This window comes from Myiozetetes cayanensis, unplaced genomic scaffold, assembly GCF_022539395.1.
Source record: "Myiozetetes cayanensis isolate MyiCay16 unplaced genomic scaffold, myiCay2020 scf26, whole genome shotgun sequence".
Classification (NCBI taxonomy): domain Eukaryota; kingdom Metazoa; phylum Chordata; class Aves; order Passeriformes; family Tyrannidae; genus Myiozetetes; species Myiozetetes cayanensis.
Window position 1 is genome coordinate 1,107,741 of NW_026087477.1, and position 15,198 is coordinate 1,122,938.

The 15,198-nt window shown below is 46.1% G+C and overlaps 1 protein-coding gene across 4 annotated transcripts in view; it reads right to left on the reverse strand.

Moving 5' to 3' along the window:
• DNAAF9 (dynein axonemal assembly factor 9) overlaps positions 1–15,198 on the reverse strand; it is a 62,866-nt gene that overhangs the window by 43,550 nt on the left and 4,118 nt on the right. For all 4 annotated transcript variants that reach the window (XR_007629640.1, XR_007629639.1, XM_050321031.1 and 1 more), the window contains exons 2-6: positions 10,703–10,782; positions 6,084–6,203; positions 5,208–5,332; positions 2,702–2,798; positions 1,570–1,676 (exon numbers count right to left, since the gene is read on the reverse strand). Coding sequence is in view for 2 of the 4 variants with exons in the window: in XM_050321031.1 (XP_050176988.1) it covers positions 1,570–1,676; positions 2,702–2,798; positions 5,208–5,332; positions 6,084–6,203; positions 10,703–10,782 (529 nt within the window). In the remaining 2 variants the exon portion in view is untranslated. The remainder of the gene's footprint in view (positions 1–1,569; positions 1,677–2,701; positions 2,799–5,207; positions 5,333–6,083; positions 6,204–10,702; positions 10,783–15,198) is intronic.

Below are 15,198 nucleotides of genomic sequence, written 5' to 3' on the forward strand. Positions count from 1 at the left end.
TCCAGGGTTGCTCTTAAATAAAACAGGAGGCCAAGGATCTTCCCTGCTCCTTTTTGAGTGCTCCAAAAAAAAGTATCAACTCCCTGAATGGAACAGGAGAGGTTCTGGCTGGGCCACACCCGTGTCTGCACCTTCTTCCAAGGATTTGGGAAATGAACTGGGGTAATTAAAGGGCAATTAAAGAGCCAAACAACTCCTGAATGGACAAATTGTCACCGAGTGATGTCAGGCTTCAACAGGGGTTGTTGATCTTCCTCCACAAGGGTGCTCATCCCTTTGCACTCTGCATTTAATGGGGTTCACACAGGGTGTTCCAGCACCTCGGTGCAAGGAAAAAGAGGGAAAAAAACCCTGTGGAAAGGGATCAGTGGGAAGAGAGAAGTGCTCAGAAAGACCCAGGCTCACAGAGCAGATTTCTGAGATTCCTGAGAGAGTGGGTACAGTTCTACGTGTGATGGGACTTGAACAATGTGCTGATGATTCTTTGGGGCTTTTCCAGCTGTCACAAGGCAGACAAAGCCTATTCTGGCTGTGAAAAAGGAGGAGTGACAAGAAAAGTAGGACATCTGCAGTGCTGGGGCACAGGCTCAAGAGAATGAAATAAAAGGCATTTCAAACAAGCAGAGAAATGCAAAGCTGTTCTCTGAGGATGATGTCAGAGTAGAATTAATAAATGGGCAAATCAAATGGCACGAGTTGCTCATTATTAAATCCAGGAGCAAACTAATTTTGACTGCTCTGCTGACCCAGGGATAGAAAATGTCAGGGAGAGAAGCAGATGCATCTCGTGTGTCAAAACCAAGGACCCAAGAAATACAATCACTTCATCTTTTCTCAGCTCATCTCAAGGTGTTGGCCACCAATCAGCTCCTCCTGCTCTGAAGATCTTGAACCCACCTGGGAAGATCTAGAACTAACCTGTGAATGTCTGGATCCAGTTTAGGATAATAGAGAACCTGTCTAGGAATATCTAGAACCCATTTAGGAAGATCTGTAACCCATCTAGGAGGATCCATAACCCATCCAAAAGGATCCAAAACCCATCCAGGAAGATCCATAACCCATCCAAAAAGATCCAAAACCCACCCAGGAGGATCCACAACCCATCCAGGAGGATCCATAACCCATCCAGGAAGATCCATAACCCATTTAGGAAGAACTATAACCCCTCCAGGAAGACCTGTAATCCCTCCAGGATGATCTAAAACCCACCTAGGAAGGTCTGTAACCCACCCAGCAGAGCTAAAAACAAAAGGGTTCTTGGTAATGTTGACTCCAGAAGGAAAGGAAAACAGTTCTCAATCCCAGCAGGGGTTGGAGAGGTGACCCAACAATCCTGGTTTCTCCAGGACAGAGTGTTGTGGAGCTCAGAACAGTCTCCCACCAAGACTGCAGCGTTTCCTTCCTGGCACACTCCAAACTCACAACACCCCCACCAACTTCATTCCATTCAGAACCTCCCCGGAGCGGTGAGTCAGGACTTGATGACCTCAAAGGGGGCTTTCCAAGTGAAGTAATTCCATGATTAACTCCTGCCTCAGGAAGGGAATGAAAACGTGAAGGCCTCACCTCGTACTTCATGGTGAAGAAGCCGTCGCCCCCGATCCCCTCCAGAGCGAAGGCCTGGACGATCGGCCACTTCTCCACGATGAACATGTCAAATATCTGCAGGTGACCTGCAAGGGACAGGGAGCACAGGGACATTCCCTCACAAATCCCAGCAGTTTAACTTCCTGGGAGGGCTCACACTTGGTCTGGACCTTGATTATCCTGTCTTTGTACAACTGGAAATATTTTGAAGTGAAAAGTGGGGTTTGTGTTTAAGTAAAACACGGTCACAGAATCACAGAATGGTTTGGGTTGGAAGGGAAATTAAAGATCAGCCAGTTCCACTCCCTGCCATGGCCAGGGACACCTTCCACTAGCCCAGGTTGCTCCAACCTGGCTTTGAACACTTCCAGGGATTCAGGGGCAGCCACAGCTTCTCTGCCCAACCTGTACCAGGGCCTCCCCACCCTCCCAGCCAACAATTCCTTCCATCATCCCCGTTTAATTACAATTTGAGTCAGGGGAGAGAAAAACTATTCATCCTGCACTCCTTGGAGCAGCTGTGAACCACCTGAAGTGTGACTGCCACCCTCAAACTCCACACCTTCTTCAGATCCTTCCTAACACAGAACCCCTGTCCTTCCCTCCTGCCCTGACCCATTCATGACCTTCCAGGCAGTCAGAGTTTATCACCCCTTCCTCAAGGGAAGCAATCAGGAATTGGGAATAAAAAGAGGAGTGCAAGATTGGAGTGCTGAGGCTGCCAGGCTGGCTCCAGAGCCCAACAGGAAGCCGGGCAGGGCAGTTCCTTCAGCGCTAAAAAAGGGAAACGTGCACAACAAAATGTTTATTCTTGTCTTAAAAGAAAGGAGGATTTATCTGGAGCTCCCATGGGAACAGAGGACTTTCTGTGGCAGCACAACACACTTCTGTGAATGCAAATCATCCCTCTGCCTCACACTGGGAGTGTTCCCTCCTCACAAATGGAATTCAGCAGAAAGAAATCCACCTCCTCACGGAAAAAAGAGGCTACAGGGAAAGCACTGACACACTTCTAATGCTGATTTCTTCCCAAAGGGATGGGAAATCTTCATTCCCTGAACGTCGGATGTGCAAAGCCCCTCTGCTGTGAGGATGAGCCAGTCCAACCTACCCTGGCAGCTGTAGGGAATGCCGATCCGGCTGCAGTCCCGGACCATGTCCACGAAGCTGGAGATCTTGAATTCTTCTGCAGCTTCTTCATCTTCATACTGAAAGAGGCCATTTCAAAAAGCAAGTTGGATTGGGCAAGGCCTGATTTGTTTGGTAGGGAGGTGAACACGTAGCATGTAAACCACTAAAACATCACCTACAACTTCACAAAGCTAAAGAACCTTTTATTCCCTGCGTTAAAAATTCCACCGTGGCACCAACGGCACTGATGCCAATGGAAATCACCCTTTTGGAAACAGTTGTTTTTTAAAAAAACCCTTCAAAACAAGGTTTTTAATAATGGCATATGAAGGTACAATCACACACTTTATTTTCAGCTCTCAGCAAACCTTTCAACATCATCTACCGGATTTAAAAAATTACAGGTGTTTTGAGAATGCTGTGCCACAGAAAACACAGCCCTGAGGAAAAATCATCAGCACACAGAATAAGGAATAGCTGTGGGAGGGAGAGGTGGAGTGCAGGAAAAGGAGAAGGAAAGGAGACACCACCACGCTGCACCGTCTTGCTGCTTCACGGCTGAGGTCACCAAAGAGCTCAACAGACTGAAGGACAAATGTGGTGGCTCAGAAGAGCATAAAAACTACACTGAGGAGACAAATCACACTAAAATCATGCTTGGAACAGGAAAAAAACCTGGAAACATGCTGACTTTTATCTGAAAAGGTAACAGTTCAGCAGCAAATCTAGAACCAACTCCTCCAAGACCGCCTTGTTTTCTGGAGCGAGATCAGAAGGCAGTGATGCTTTGCCTGTTTTATTTTATTTATATTTTTATCCACAGTGCTCTGAACTTCTTATCAAGGCAAAGGACAGGATTATGAACTTGCTGTGTGCAGCTCCTGTGAGCTCCAGGCTACACCCAACAGGTTTATTTTAGGAGCAAGCTCTTTTAAGCCCAGCCTGAATTCAAGATGCAGCCCCAGCTCCTCCACGTTCCCTCTTCAATCCCAGGAAATCAGATCAAAGGTGCAGCCCAAAGCCAAGCCCCAAACAACTGCCACTTTCTCAAGGCTTAAAAAATGCCCCTGGGATCAAAACCTGGGAGTTTGGCAGGGTGCTAAAGGCTTGCTCCCAGTCTGCTCTTGCAGGGATAAACACAGCCAGTTCCGTGAAAGGGAAGGCCAAGACACCCCAAAATTTCCTGCATTTGATGTCACCACTTTGTCCTACTTGGCCATTTTGAAAATGGGCTTTTTTTAATAATATGAGGGTGGTTCTTTTCCCCTCTAAGGATATTCCCTGAAATTCCTGTGGTTTAGTTAAAAGCAAGTAGGAAGAAAGGAAGGAGAGGCTGCAGGTTTAGCCAGAGCCAGGTAAAGCACAGTTTCATTTATTTCTAAAACCTTATGAGCTTTTTTTGGTTCTATTTTTTACAAGGCAAGTAAAAAGTTATTCCTATCATTGAAACAAAAAAAAAAAAAAAAGGGGGGGGGGTTAAAAACCACAATTCTCCTGTAAACAGGATGTACTTAAAGGCTGGAGGAAGGTCAGTGGAAGGACACCACAAGGATGGAGCCTTTGTCCCAAAAGCTGTCCTACCAAAATACCACTGAGATGGTGAAGCCAAGCTCTCCACAGTGGTCAGGACAAAGGGAGGATTTAAAACAAGAAAGGAGTTATTTCCTAATTCTGTGATCAAACTCTCAACCAGCCACGTGGAAACACCATGAATTTGCCAAAGCCCCATCAAGGGAACAAAAGGTTTCTCTCCTTGATCTCCCTGTGCATCCTTCCCCCAGCTTCACCCTCTGCCACTGCAGCTCCAAACCCACGCCCTGGGGATTTGTTTCAGTGCCATCCTAACTTACAAAAGGAGCTACAGCATTTAGGAAGAAGCATTTCCACTCTCAACTGGAATATAAAGGTCCTTATTCTATACCTAGGCAAGCAGTATTTTCATTTTTAACTCCTCTAACTTCAATAAACACACTTTTCTACAACACCTTCACTTTTCAATGCAAGAAGGAACTTGCATCGCTCCTGTGGTGCAGTTACTTGTTCTTGAAAGAAAGATCTGAGAGTTAAAACGAAAATACATAATGAAATTTCCAGACTTTCAATTTTGCTTTCTAAGCTGATCTTTTCTAATATTCCTAAACTACTGGCAACCAGTGAATTCAAACACTGCCTTGGCAGCAAACAAGGCTGTTGCTGGAAATCTCAGTGCTGACCGTGGTGCTCGATTCAGATTTTGCATTTCTCGCAACCCACACGTTTTTCCTTGTTAAAAGATCATCAGCTCGTGTCAAAACAATAGTAATTAGCGGGAGAGGGGGGCAATTTGTCTTCACAAAAAAGTATTGACAACATATTCTTCTTGCAAATGATGGATCCCCACACAGACACCCAGATCACTGCCCTGCTGAGGAGGAAAAAGGAGAAAAGTTCCACTTTAAACACCAGTTCATTAACAAGCTCATTATCTACTCTCATTTCTCACTCACCTCATTTTCAGTGAGACAGTGAAAATGCAGGTTCCTCCAGTGAGCCACGTAGGGCAGGAGCTGGTTATAATTCACGGGGTTGCAGTACAGGTGAACACTGTCAGGTTTGATTAACAGGATTATATCTGCAACGAGCAGCAGGGAGGTTATTGCAGCACCAGGACTCCACACACGCACACAGAGAACAAAAGAACTGAAAAAACCACTTTTTTGTCGTGTCCCTCACTAAAAGAAAACTGTGGAGCTGTCTGAGTGCACAGGAAGCGCTTTGAAACTGGAAAAGTTTGGCAGCTCCAAGCACCACGGCACTTGTAACAGTTCCAGACAACTCTGCAGGGTCATTCCAAGCTCTTGCACGGCACTTGCATCAGCCTGTGCTTGGAGCAGGCAGGAATTGTGGGATGAGCCCTCCCAGAGCCCTGAACTCCAGCTGCTCTTGCCTGGTGTTACATCAGAGAGCTGCCCAGCCAAAGGGCCATGTAAATAAGGGAATAACAATCCACCAGCAGGGGGACTGGGCCACCTTCCCAATGGCCCAAAGGGGAGCTGGGGGAGCAAACCAGAGCTCCAGGATTTTAGAGCTGCAGAGGAGTGATCAGAGTAATTAATAACAGGGACACACACCCCAGGACTGAGCTAAGGGATTCTCTTCAAAGGTCACAACATCTGGGGGGCTTGTGGAGCACAAAGCACACGAAATATATCTTTTAATGTTTAAAAATGACTTAATCATCAGCATTGTTAAGAACCATTTTCAGGTGTACAAACACACACTGGGATTTAATGAATTTTTATGTTTTCTACGCCATTTCTTCTGCTCATTTTCCCTTCAGGAACGCTGAAGAGCAGGGAAAAAACGTCGGGCACGTTCCTCACCATCAAGCACCTCCTCAGGAAAGCCTGTCCTCTCAAAGTCGTTGTTGTGCTGGTTGTACAAGCCAAAGAGCAGGTAGTTTGCCAGCTCCCTGCAGCCTTCATTGTATCGACTGTCTATCCCTGAAAGACCAAAACCACAGGTCAGATGTTGTGTGAAGTAACACTGAGCACCTCAGAAAGTTGTTTTTCTTCCCCAATAATAAAACCCCACAGCAGGAATGTTAATTAACTCAACTCCCTCACACTGGGAGCACTTATTCCTGTGGGACACACTGGGAGAACAGGGCAGGCAAAAGCAGCTTTTGTAAGTTCACTGTCACATTCTGACATGGAATTTGCTTAAAAAATTAAATAAATCTATTTTTTTGCAGTGCTCTGCATCAGAAGTTCCATTTTCTCCACTAATTCAAACATCTGCCTGGATGCAGGCTGCATTCTAATTAATATGTTCTTGATTGAAGCTTCCTAACGAACTAATCCCGTGACCCAAATCTCCTGCTTTGGAATACATGATTAAACATTATCTTATCAGTGTTATGGTGCAATCCCTGAGTCACCAGAGCCAGCCCAGACTCCTGGCAAATCATGGGAAGATGTTCTGACAGAACACAGGGAGCATGAAGAGCTTCCACAGGAAAGCCCTGCCAGGTCCTTGGGAAAAATGGAGTGAAAACAACTGAAGATGTGGAGCGTGGAGAGATGAAAGATAAACACAAAGAAAGGCATAAATGCAGATTTATGAAGTATTTCCATCTCCCTGCGTGACAGTCACAGCCACAATTCCTAATTCTACTGTAATAATCCAGTTTGCTCCACAAGTAAAAACCATGGGTGAACAGCAGCCTGGACATCCCCATTTCAGAGGTCACTTGACTGCCACAGAATTCCTCTAAAGTCAGCTTTTCCTACCAAGTGACATCAGGATACAGTGAAATGGTTGCCAGCAAATCAGGATTTGTTCCCACTGTCCAGAGGAAAGATCAGGACACTGAGAATGCAACAACACGGTCGGGGTTTCAGGACCTGAATGGAGAGTCAAAAGTCAGCTGAACTTACCAGAAATTGGGACAAACCTCAGGTTTGCCTAATTATGCTCCTTTTTTTTCTTTTTTTTAATGTTATGTTTCAGCTTTAAAGTGCTACCAAGATGCTGTGCCTACATCCAGTTACTGAATCCCATCTCTCAATTTTCCCTGCTTGTTCATTAACCGGCCTTTGGACAGTCCTGGAATACTCCAGAATCCCTGGGATTTGGTGTAAGGTTCTGGAACAGGCAAATCCAACCCCTTCAAACTCACAAATTGTGCCACTGCACTCCTTGGACTTGCCCAGAGATGCTCTGGATTCCCCATGCTCGGAGGTGTTCAGGGAATTGATGCAGGGAATACCAAGGGACAGGGATATCAGCCTGTAACTCAGCTCATGGCACGGATAATGCTCAGCTGAAGGATGCTCTGACCCACTCCCTCATTTTCCCCCCTCCTGCTGTGCCAGTAATTTTCTCCATAACCAGATTTCCCTGGATTTGGGAGCCAGGGAGTTTTTAATTCACATTTTCAGCCCCAGGAAAGCAGGCAAAGCAATGTCATCTGGGAATCAAGGGACTCAGCACACCGATACTGCTGTGGAGGTGGGACCTGAGTCCCAGATAAGTGTGGAGACTCCCTGCATCCAGGAAACAACTGTCCCATTGTTTTAGGGAGCTCCATGTCAATGCAATCAGTCTCCTTGGAAGCAGCCTTGGAAAGGCAGCACACCCAATGTCCTCGGGATTATCTGTGGCACTGATTATTTGTCCAGCTGAGGCACCTCCTGAAGGCCCCCAGAGGAAAAACAACCTGGCCCAGCCAGGCTGGGAGAGCTGGGGGGGTTCCCCTGGAGAAGAGAAGGATCCAGGGAGACCTGAGAGCCCCTGGCAGTTCTATGAATTTTTTTTGTTATAATTTCTGGAAGATCAGAAGAAAAATGAGGAACTGTCCTCATTTAAAAAAAAAAAAATCAATAGTGATGATGTCACCACCACTTGAGGAGTTTGAGGTTTTCTCTGGGTGCACCAGCCCAACAGAGAAGATCTTGCAAGCTCAACACCAAAGCCCTGCTTTCTCAGGTAATGACAGAAGGAGGGGGAGAGAAAACAAAAAAGATGTTGAACAAGAGAGGCAGCTGATAAGATGAACTCCTGTCAGGCCCGGGGGGAAGGCACTGCTTTCACACAGAACCATTCACCCTGCAGAACGTTTGGGGTTTGGTTGGGGCTTTAAGCACCCGGGGCAGGTTTAATGTTACCCCTCAGAAACATCTGTTAAGAGTTAAAGAACAGGCACAGCAGCGGAAAACAAACAGGAAATGGAACAATGCCAAGGATGAGATGTCCCGGAGAGCAGATCAGGAGCGCTCCCAGGACAATGGCAAGGCCATTCATTAGGAAAGCCCGAGGCCTGTGTCCAGCTGAGCTGGGAGTTCCGTCACTGCCCTGCTGCTCCTGCTCCTTGTCCTGCCCTCAGAGCACAACAGATCTGTTAAACTGGCAGCAAAGAGTCTGCCTAAACACGGGGAGATAAAAAAATCGGCCTGCTCAGGGAGATGAAGAGGGGGCAAGACAGCAAAGCACCAGCAGCGATGCAAAATGCAGCGGGCAGGGAGGGAGCAGGAAGGGGAGGCTGGAGGAGGGACAGGTCACCATCAACACACTCTCAGCAGAAGATGCACAACAATCCCAGAACAGTCTCTATCTGGAAAAGCAGTGGGATGAACAATTGGGGCAGTGAACTAAATGGCCTCAGGGAGGTGGGAGAAACCTCAGCGAGAAGAGCTTTGTGTGGGATGGATCTAATGGAGAAAAAAAATAATTGTCTAAAAAAGTAGTAATACTTGAACAGAACCGTGATAAAATAAACCCAAAGATTTACTGGCACAGCCTGCAAAGCACCTCATGCTCTCTGGGGAGGATGAAAAGTAAATGCCAACCTCCAAATTGCTTTTTCCTGTCACTTGTGATGTCTTTTCTCCCCAGCAAAGAATGCAGGAATGCTACCAGGCAACCACTCCAAAATCAGATTAGGGCATTCTTTTAAATAAAAAAAAAAAGACCAGCTGTAAGTACATTTAAAGACTTGTATCAATACCAGGTCAGTTCTCACCTCTCTTTGGGATCTCACAATGCTGGGTTTAATTTCAATACAAATATTAATGAACTTGAAGCGAAGCTGTGAAGGTTTATATTGGTTTTAACTTCACAGCCTGGTGTGAAACCAAAGCTGGGGTGAGGGGAGTGCATAACTCGGGTCATTAAAGGCAGCCAAGTGAAATAAAACATGCCCTGACTGTAAAAAAAAAAAACACAGTTAGGAGTATCTGCTTTCCACACGAGCCAACAGGACTCAGGATGTAAAACTACATGTTTGGGTGGTTTTTTTTGTCATCTGAAGCTTGTATTTGATGACAGGTTTAATGCATTTACAGCATGCCATGGAAGGTGTGCCAGAAATCCTGCAGGCCCCACCAGCACAGGGCAGAGCACACAAGAGCCCCATTGTGGGTGCTGAGGGATCAGGGCAAGGCACAAACCTCCCCACAGCACACAAATATTCCTGAATTTCCACCCCACCAGGGCTTAGTTATTACTATGAGTGGAACAAATCCCCCATGTGACACTGAGGATTACACAGAGCAGCTCCTTTTGCCTGCAACACTTTTCCCTGAGGCTGTGGAAGGTTTGGAGTGTTCCTTGCTTGGGATTTGCAGCCCAGAGCCAACACCACTCGGGAAAGGCTCCAGTTTGGGCCCAACCTGGTTTATGACACTCAGTGAGCAGCAAAGGCACAGCCCAAGGAGTTGATCCTGCCTGATTAAATGCCACTGGGAGGCTGACACAGTGACCTCACAGACCTTCTGACTGGCCAGCTGCTGCTCAGCCAGAGGTTTAGACCCTGACCCTGGAAAATGTGGGATGGCAGCAGTCAGGTGGCACAGTTTGCATGGACCACGGGACAACCTGGTTATTGCACCCATCTACAACTTTTGTGTGTGTGTGGCAGTAAAGAAGCTTCAAATTTTCTTGCTGCTCTATCATTTCTCACACAGAGCTTCTTTAGGGCTACATTTCTCCATCTTTAACTGTAATACATTGTTTAAACAATCCCTCCTCAGTCCTCTTCTCCAATGAATTTCAATTATCATTTCTGAATTCTTCCTTTAGCATCCTGGCACTGATTGCATAAAAAGAAACCAGAGTCAATGTTACATTATAATAATTATATTAAAGCAGCACAAAGCCCTGTTGCTTTCCCACAGCACCCTTGCAAATGCTCCTTTATTTCCTTACTGCCCTGTTCTCCCAATCCCAGCAGGAATAAATAAAGCCCTGAAGCTGTTTCTGTGCCAGCAGTTCAATCCTAACTGCTCCTGGGTTTCTCATGCAATATTTGAAGTTCTTTGCCTTATTAGATCAGTAAACAGGCTGAAGAATTTAGGGAGAGAAGAGAGCAACAATCAGCTGTTCCTTCCCTGAGAAACCAGGCTGGGGGTTGGGGCAAGCAAAGGATCTTCATTTTTCTGGAATTTGTGGTGTCTTTTTGAGTGCAGCGAGAACAAAAAGGGGGGGGAAATGTCAAACTAACCTAAAATGCAGAGGATTCCATCAGGCTGGGATTTGCTGCTCTGTGTCAGGATACTCTGAATGTTTCGGAGGCGGCTGCAGCTGCAAAAGAAAGGAGAATTTGTCCTCAAGGTCACTGTTGAGAAAGGTCAGATTTGGAGGCTCAAGAGCTGAGTGAGCTTTTTCCTTTATTAAATAAACTTCAACTTGGGTATTCTGTGCTTGAAACACGTTTAGACCTCGTTATCAAACCATTTTTGGGTTATTTTTGCCCACTAAAAGCTGAAATCCACAGCCCTGAAAAGATTGGAACCTGGAAGTGTCCCTTCCAACCACGTGCTCTGTTAATCCCTAATCTCCTGCAAAAACTGCTGGGCAGGTTTGCTCTCACCAGGGCACCGGGAATTCCTTTCCCTGGAACGTGGGGTGGGTGATGCCCACACAGGAAGGTGCCACTGGGACTGCAGGAGCACCCACATCCCAACAGGAGTTTGGGAAAGAGGAGTTTCAGCACCACCAGGGCACTTCCACCCTTAAAATCCAGGCACATCCCAGGCCTCTTATAAGTGCAATCAAAAAAGCAGGAATTTTATCCCCTCTATGCCCAAGGAAATCACTGGATTATTTCCATAAACCACAAAAATAAACAGGAAAGCCATAAACCTGTAATATATCCTTGATAATCTACATCAGGATTGTTAAATTTGGGAAAAAAACCCCTCCAGGATCATCAAGCCCAACAGTAAAAAAAGAAATGAAACAATGCCAAGTCCTGCCAAGATTTTTCACAATCCAAGTGAAGAGTTCATGATATAGATTTCAATTCAATTGTTCAATATCCACCTTTAAACCAGGGAAAAATTCCACCTACGACAGGCAGGCAGAGAGAGCAAAGCCATTTGTGCTTCCAGGCAACCTTCTGTGAGCTTGTTTAAACACAGAGAAAGGACAAGAAACCTCGCTGTTGATATCCCTGAACGTGTTTTCTTGTTTATAGTAAAGTGTTCAGCTCCAGGAAACAAATGCCTCTTACAGAAACACTCAGAGCGAGCTAAATTTACCAGCAGTTCAAACAAACAACGAAAGTCAGGTCAGATATTTCTGTTTTCATCAAAAAAAAAGCAAAGAGAGCTTTTCAGCAACACTGAAATTATCGTGCTCTACTTTCTCTGAAGGGCAAAAAAGGTTTCCATGATGGCCAATCCAAGGGAAATCCCAACATCCACAGGGAAGGACAGACAAATATCTGGAGATGCTTTCATAGAGAAAAATCAGTGCAAGCCACTCCAGCTTTAATTCTGCCCCTTTTCAGGTCACCCTCAATTATTGTTTTTGCCTCCAAACTTCCTGATTGCTGGGCTGGCTCAGCCTGCTGGGTGCATGAATGGATAGTCTGATGTGAAATATGGAATCAGGAATTAAAGGCAGTGATGACAGCAAAGAGACACTTTATCAGGTGCTATCAGATGGTTGCCCACGGAGGGGGTGCCAGGAAATTAATGCAAACAACACTGAGCTTTCTGCTGCACATTTTAGCAACTTCTCATTATTCACTCTCCAAAACCTACCCTAAAACTGTCCAAAATGAAAGGGGTTATGTTATGTTATTCTGGGAGATTTGTGGCCCATCATGGAGCAGGACCCCAAATCAGCTGGGTGAGACGGGACAAACTGGGCGTGGGTATTTTGATTTAGCGCTCGCATTTTCACGCTTCCCACGTCACAAAACCGAGCGCAGAAAACATTCACAGTGGGCACAAATTGGATTTATTTCACTGGTTGGTATGGAAACAAACCCACAGTTATTTCAGGACCAGGAGAGCAGAACTGTTAAAGCCTCTGCAAAACCAAAAAAGACCCAAGAAAATGAAGTAACTTCATGTACATCAATGTGTGAGGAGAGAAACTGTCCCCACAAAGGGTGTTACAACCTTTCTATCCCAGGGCACAAGGGGGAGATTTTTCACTCAGCTCCTCAGAAACGAGATGCAATAATCCCTCTGCTCCCTGTGTTCAGCTCTGAAGGCAAATTTAAGGAATTCTCCAGCCAAACACAGGTTTTTCTGGAGAGTGAAACGTTTTTAAAGCCTCTTATGCATCATATACCTGGCAGGAATACACACATTGAGTTTGCTTGAATATTTACCCCCTATCCTGATCTTTTTATAAAAAAGAATGATTAGAACTCTATTTGACAAAGAACAAGGTAGAAACCTCATCTTTCCATTATTAAAAACCATTACCATTATGTATATATTTTATATATATATATATGATACAAGGTAAACTATTCCCAAGATCTTTACATTTTAATTTTTGCACCTTCCACCAAAGGGTGACCCAACCACACTTATCTTTTAAAGTAAGATTTTATGACCCAGAGCAGAGGAAAAGCAAAATACACGTATTTTGTTGCCTTCCTGAGCTCTGTGAAAGTATTTTCTGGGCTGTCCAAGTCAACTGCAGTGGGAGGGAAAAGGGGAGAGGAACTTGGGGGGGGAAACATGTTTGTTTTGGGGTGGGTATTTCTTTTCTTCCTTAAAAATATATTAAATTCTCAGATTAAGCTGCTCAAATACTTCTTGCCAAGTAAATCTGGGTGTCAGCAGAGAGTCCTGACACAGAAGGTGAAGGAACAGGACAAATGACAAGTTCACCACTTCACAACGAGATGTAATGACATGAAAACGATGTTTTCGTTTCATTCTTAACCCCCTTCAGCGGCAGATTTTGCTTCTCCTCCTTTAAAGAAGAGGTTTCTGGGAGAGGATTCTTCGCCTAAAGCTCCTGCCCAGAAATATTTCCACCCTCATTTCAAGTGTGGCTGAAGCACCGCATTCAAAGGCTGGCAAGAAGCACAGCAGACTGGTGTGTGTGAAGAGAGAATCCTTTCAGAGACAAGGAAGAGAATAATTAGAATTCTTATGACATGCTTGTAAACAATACAGGCTAAACTGGGTAGAAAGTCGGGGAGGGGTGGGGAGAGGGGGGGAGAAGGCGTTTTCTTGCATTTCACATTAACCAGCCAGCTGACAAAAACAAAGGGACTGCGCTGGGAACAAAAATCCACGGCTTTTCCCGACTCCCAGGCAAGCTCCCTGCAAGGGCACTCGCTGACTTTTAACTCCTTTGCACGGCTTCGAACAGAAACAAACTAGGAATAAACACAACAAACTGGAAGTTGCCACCCCACGGCACAGCACTCCGGGATTTGGGCTTCTTCCCCTGGAAGATGTGGCTCTGGAGCCACCACACACGTAATACCCACAATTCCATTAATTTGTCCCATTAGGGGCGTTTGGAAGGACAATTTCACGAAGCCCCCAAAATCTTTCCATGAGATTCTCCCCTGAACTCAAGTCTCCATCTCCGTGAGTTTGGACAAGACAAGAACTGGGAGCTACTTATGATTCCACAGCCTTACAAAACAACTTCAGAACTTGCAGGAGGGGAAGTGGGAATTTTCCCGGCGCTTTTGGCCAGGAGATGGGATTTCTCCCCGGGTTTTCAGGCAGGATAAGACGCTCCAAGGGGCAGCCTCGCCCTTCCCGCTGCCTTTGTGTCTGCACTAACGATCCCGCAGCCATGTGTCAAGTCGGATCAAGCTTATGGATCCAAACAGCCTCCAGGCCGGGAATTAGAAGGAAAACAACGCTTCCCAAGAGCAGCAAAGCTGAGCTGACTGCTGATGAAGGCAGGTCAAAAGGCAACGCCACCGTTTGGGGTGACATCTGGCAATAAAAGGGTGTTTGGGCCAATTAAGGAACTGTACCTTGAGGTGCTTGATTTTCTGCTGATCTTGGACTAGATCCAAAAGGAAAAAAAAAGGAGGGGAGCGGATGATAATTGACAATCATTAACTTCTAAGAATTAGCGCTCATCTGTTGGCGTCTTCACACTAATTATGCAAAGCACCTCTCCTTCCAAGAGCCGGGCTGTCACAGCTCGGGGACAGACACGGCGCTGCGAGGCACAGGCTGTCGGCAAATAAAGGCAATATTAACAGCTCTGCCTTCCCCCAGCACAAAGAGCAGGCACGTTTCCTCGCTGCCCGATTTTCCCCGCTGAATTCCGTTTATTTTCCCCCACTTTCCCTCGCTGCCGGCTGGAATTCGGCAGCGGCAGCGACATCAGCATCGATCCGGCCGATCGCCGATAGTGAACACCCCACCCCGCTCGGCTGACAAAGGGTGGGATGTCCCTCCGTGTCGCGGCAGATGTTCCGCTGCTCCTCCCCCACAAAGGCTCCCAAAAACCCGCACGTGGCCGAGGTTTGATGGACGGCAGCGAACCAGGGGGGGGAAAAAAAAATCTGCTATCCCTGAATCCTCACGTGGCCAGGGCTCATCTGCTGGGAGTGACTCGGCCAGGTCCCTGCTCGCCACCTCACACAGTAACTGCTCGATTTAACATCAATAAATAAATAGGGAAGTTATTTATTCCCAAATCTCATGTCTTATTAACTTGTTGTTACGACCATCTGGTTCCACTCTGCCTCCCCCCCCCCTCCAAAAAAAC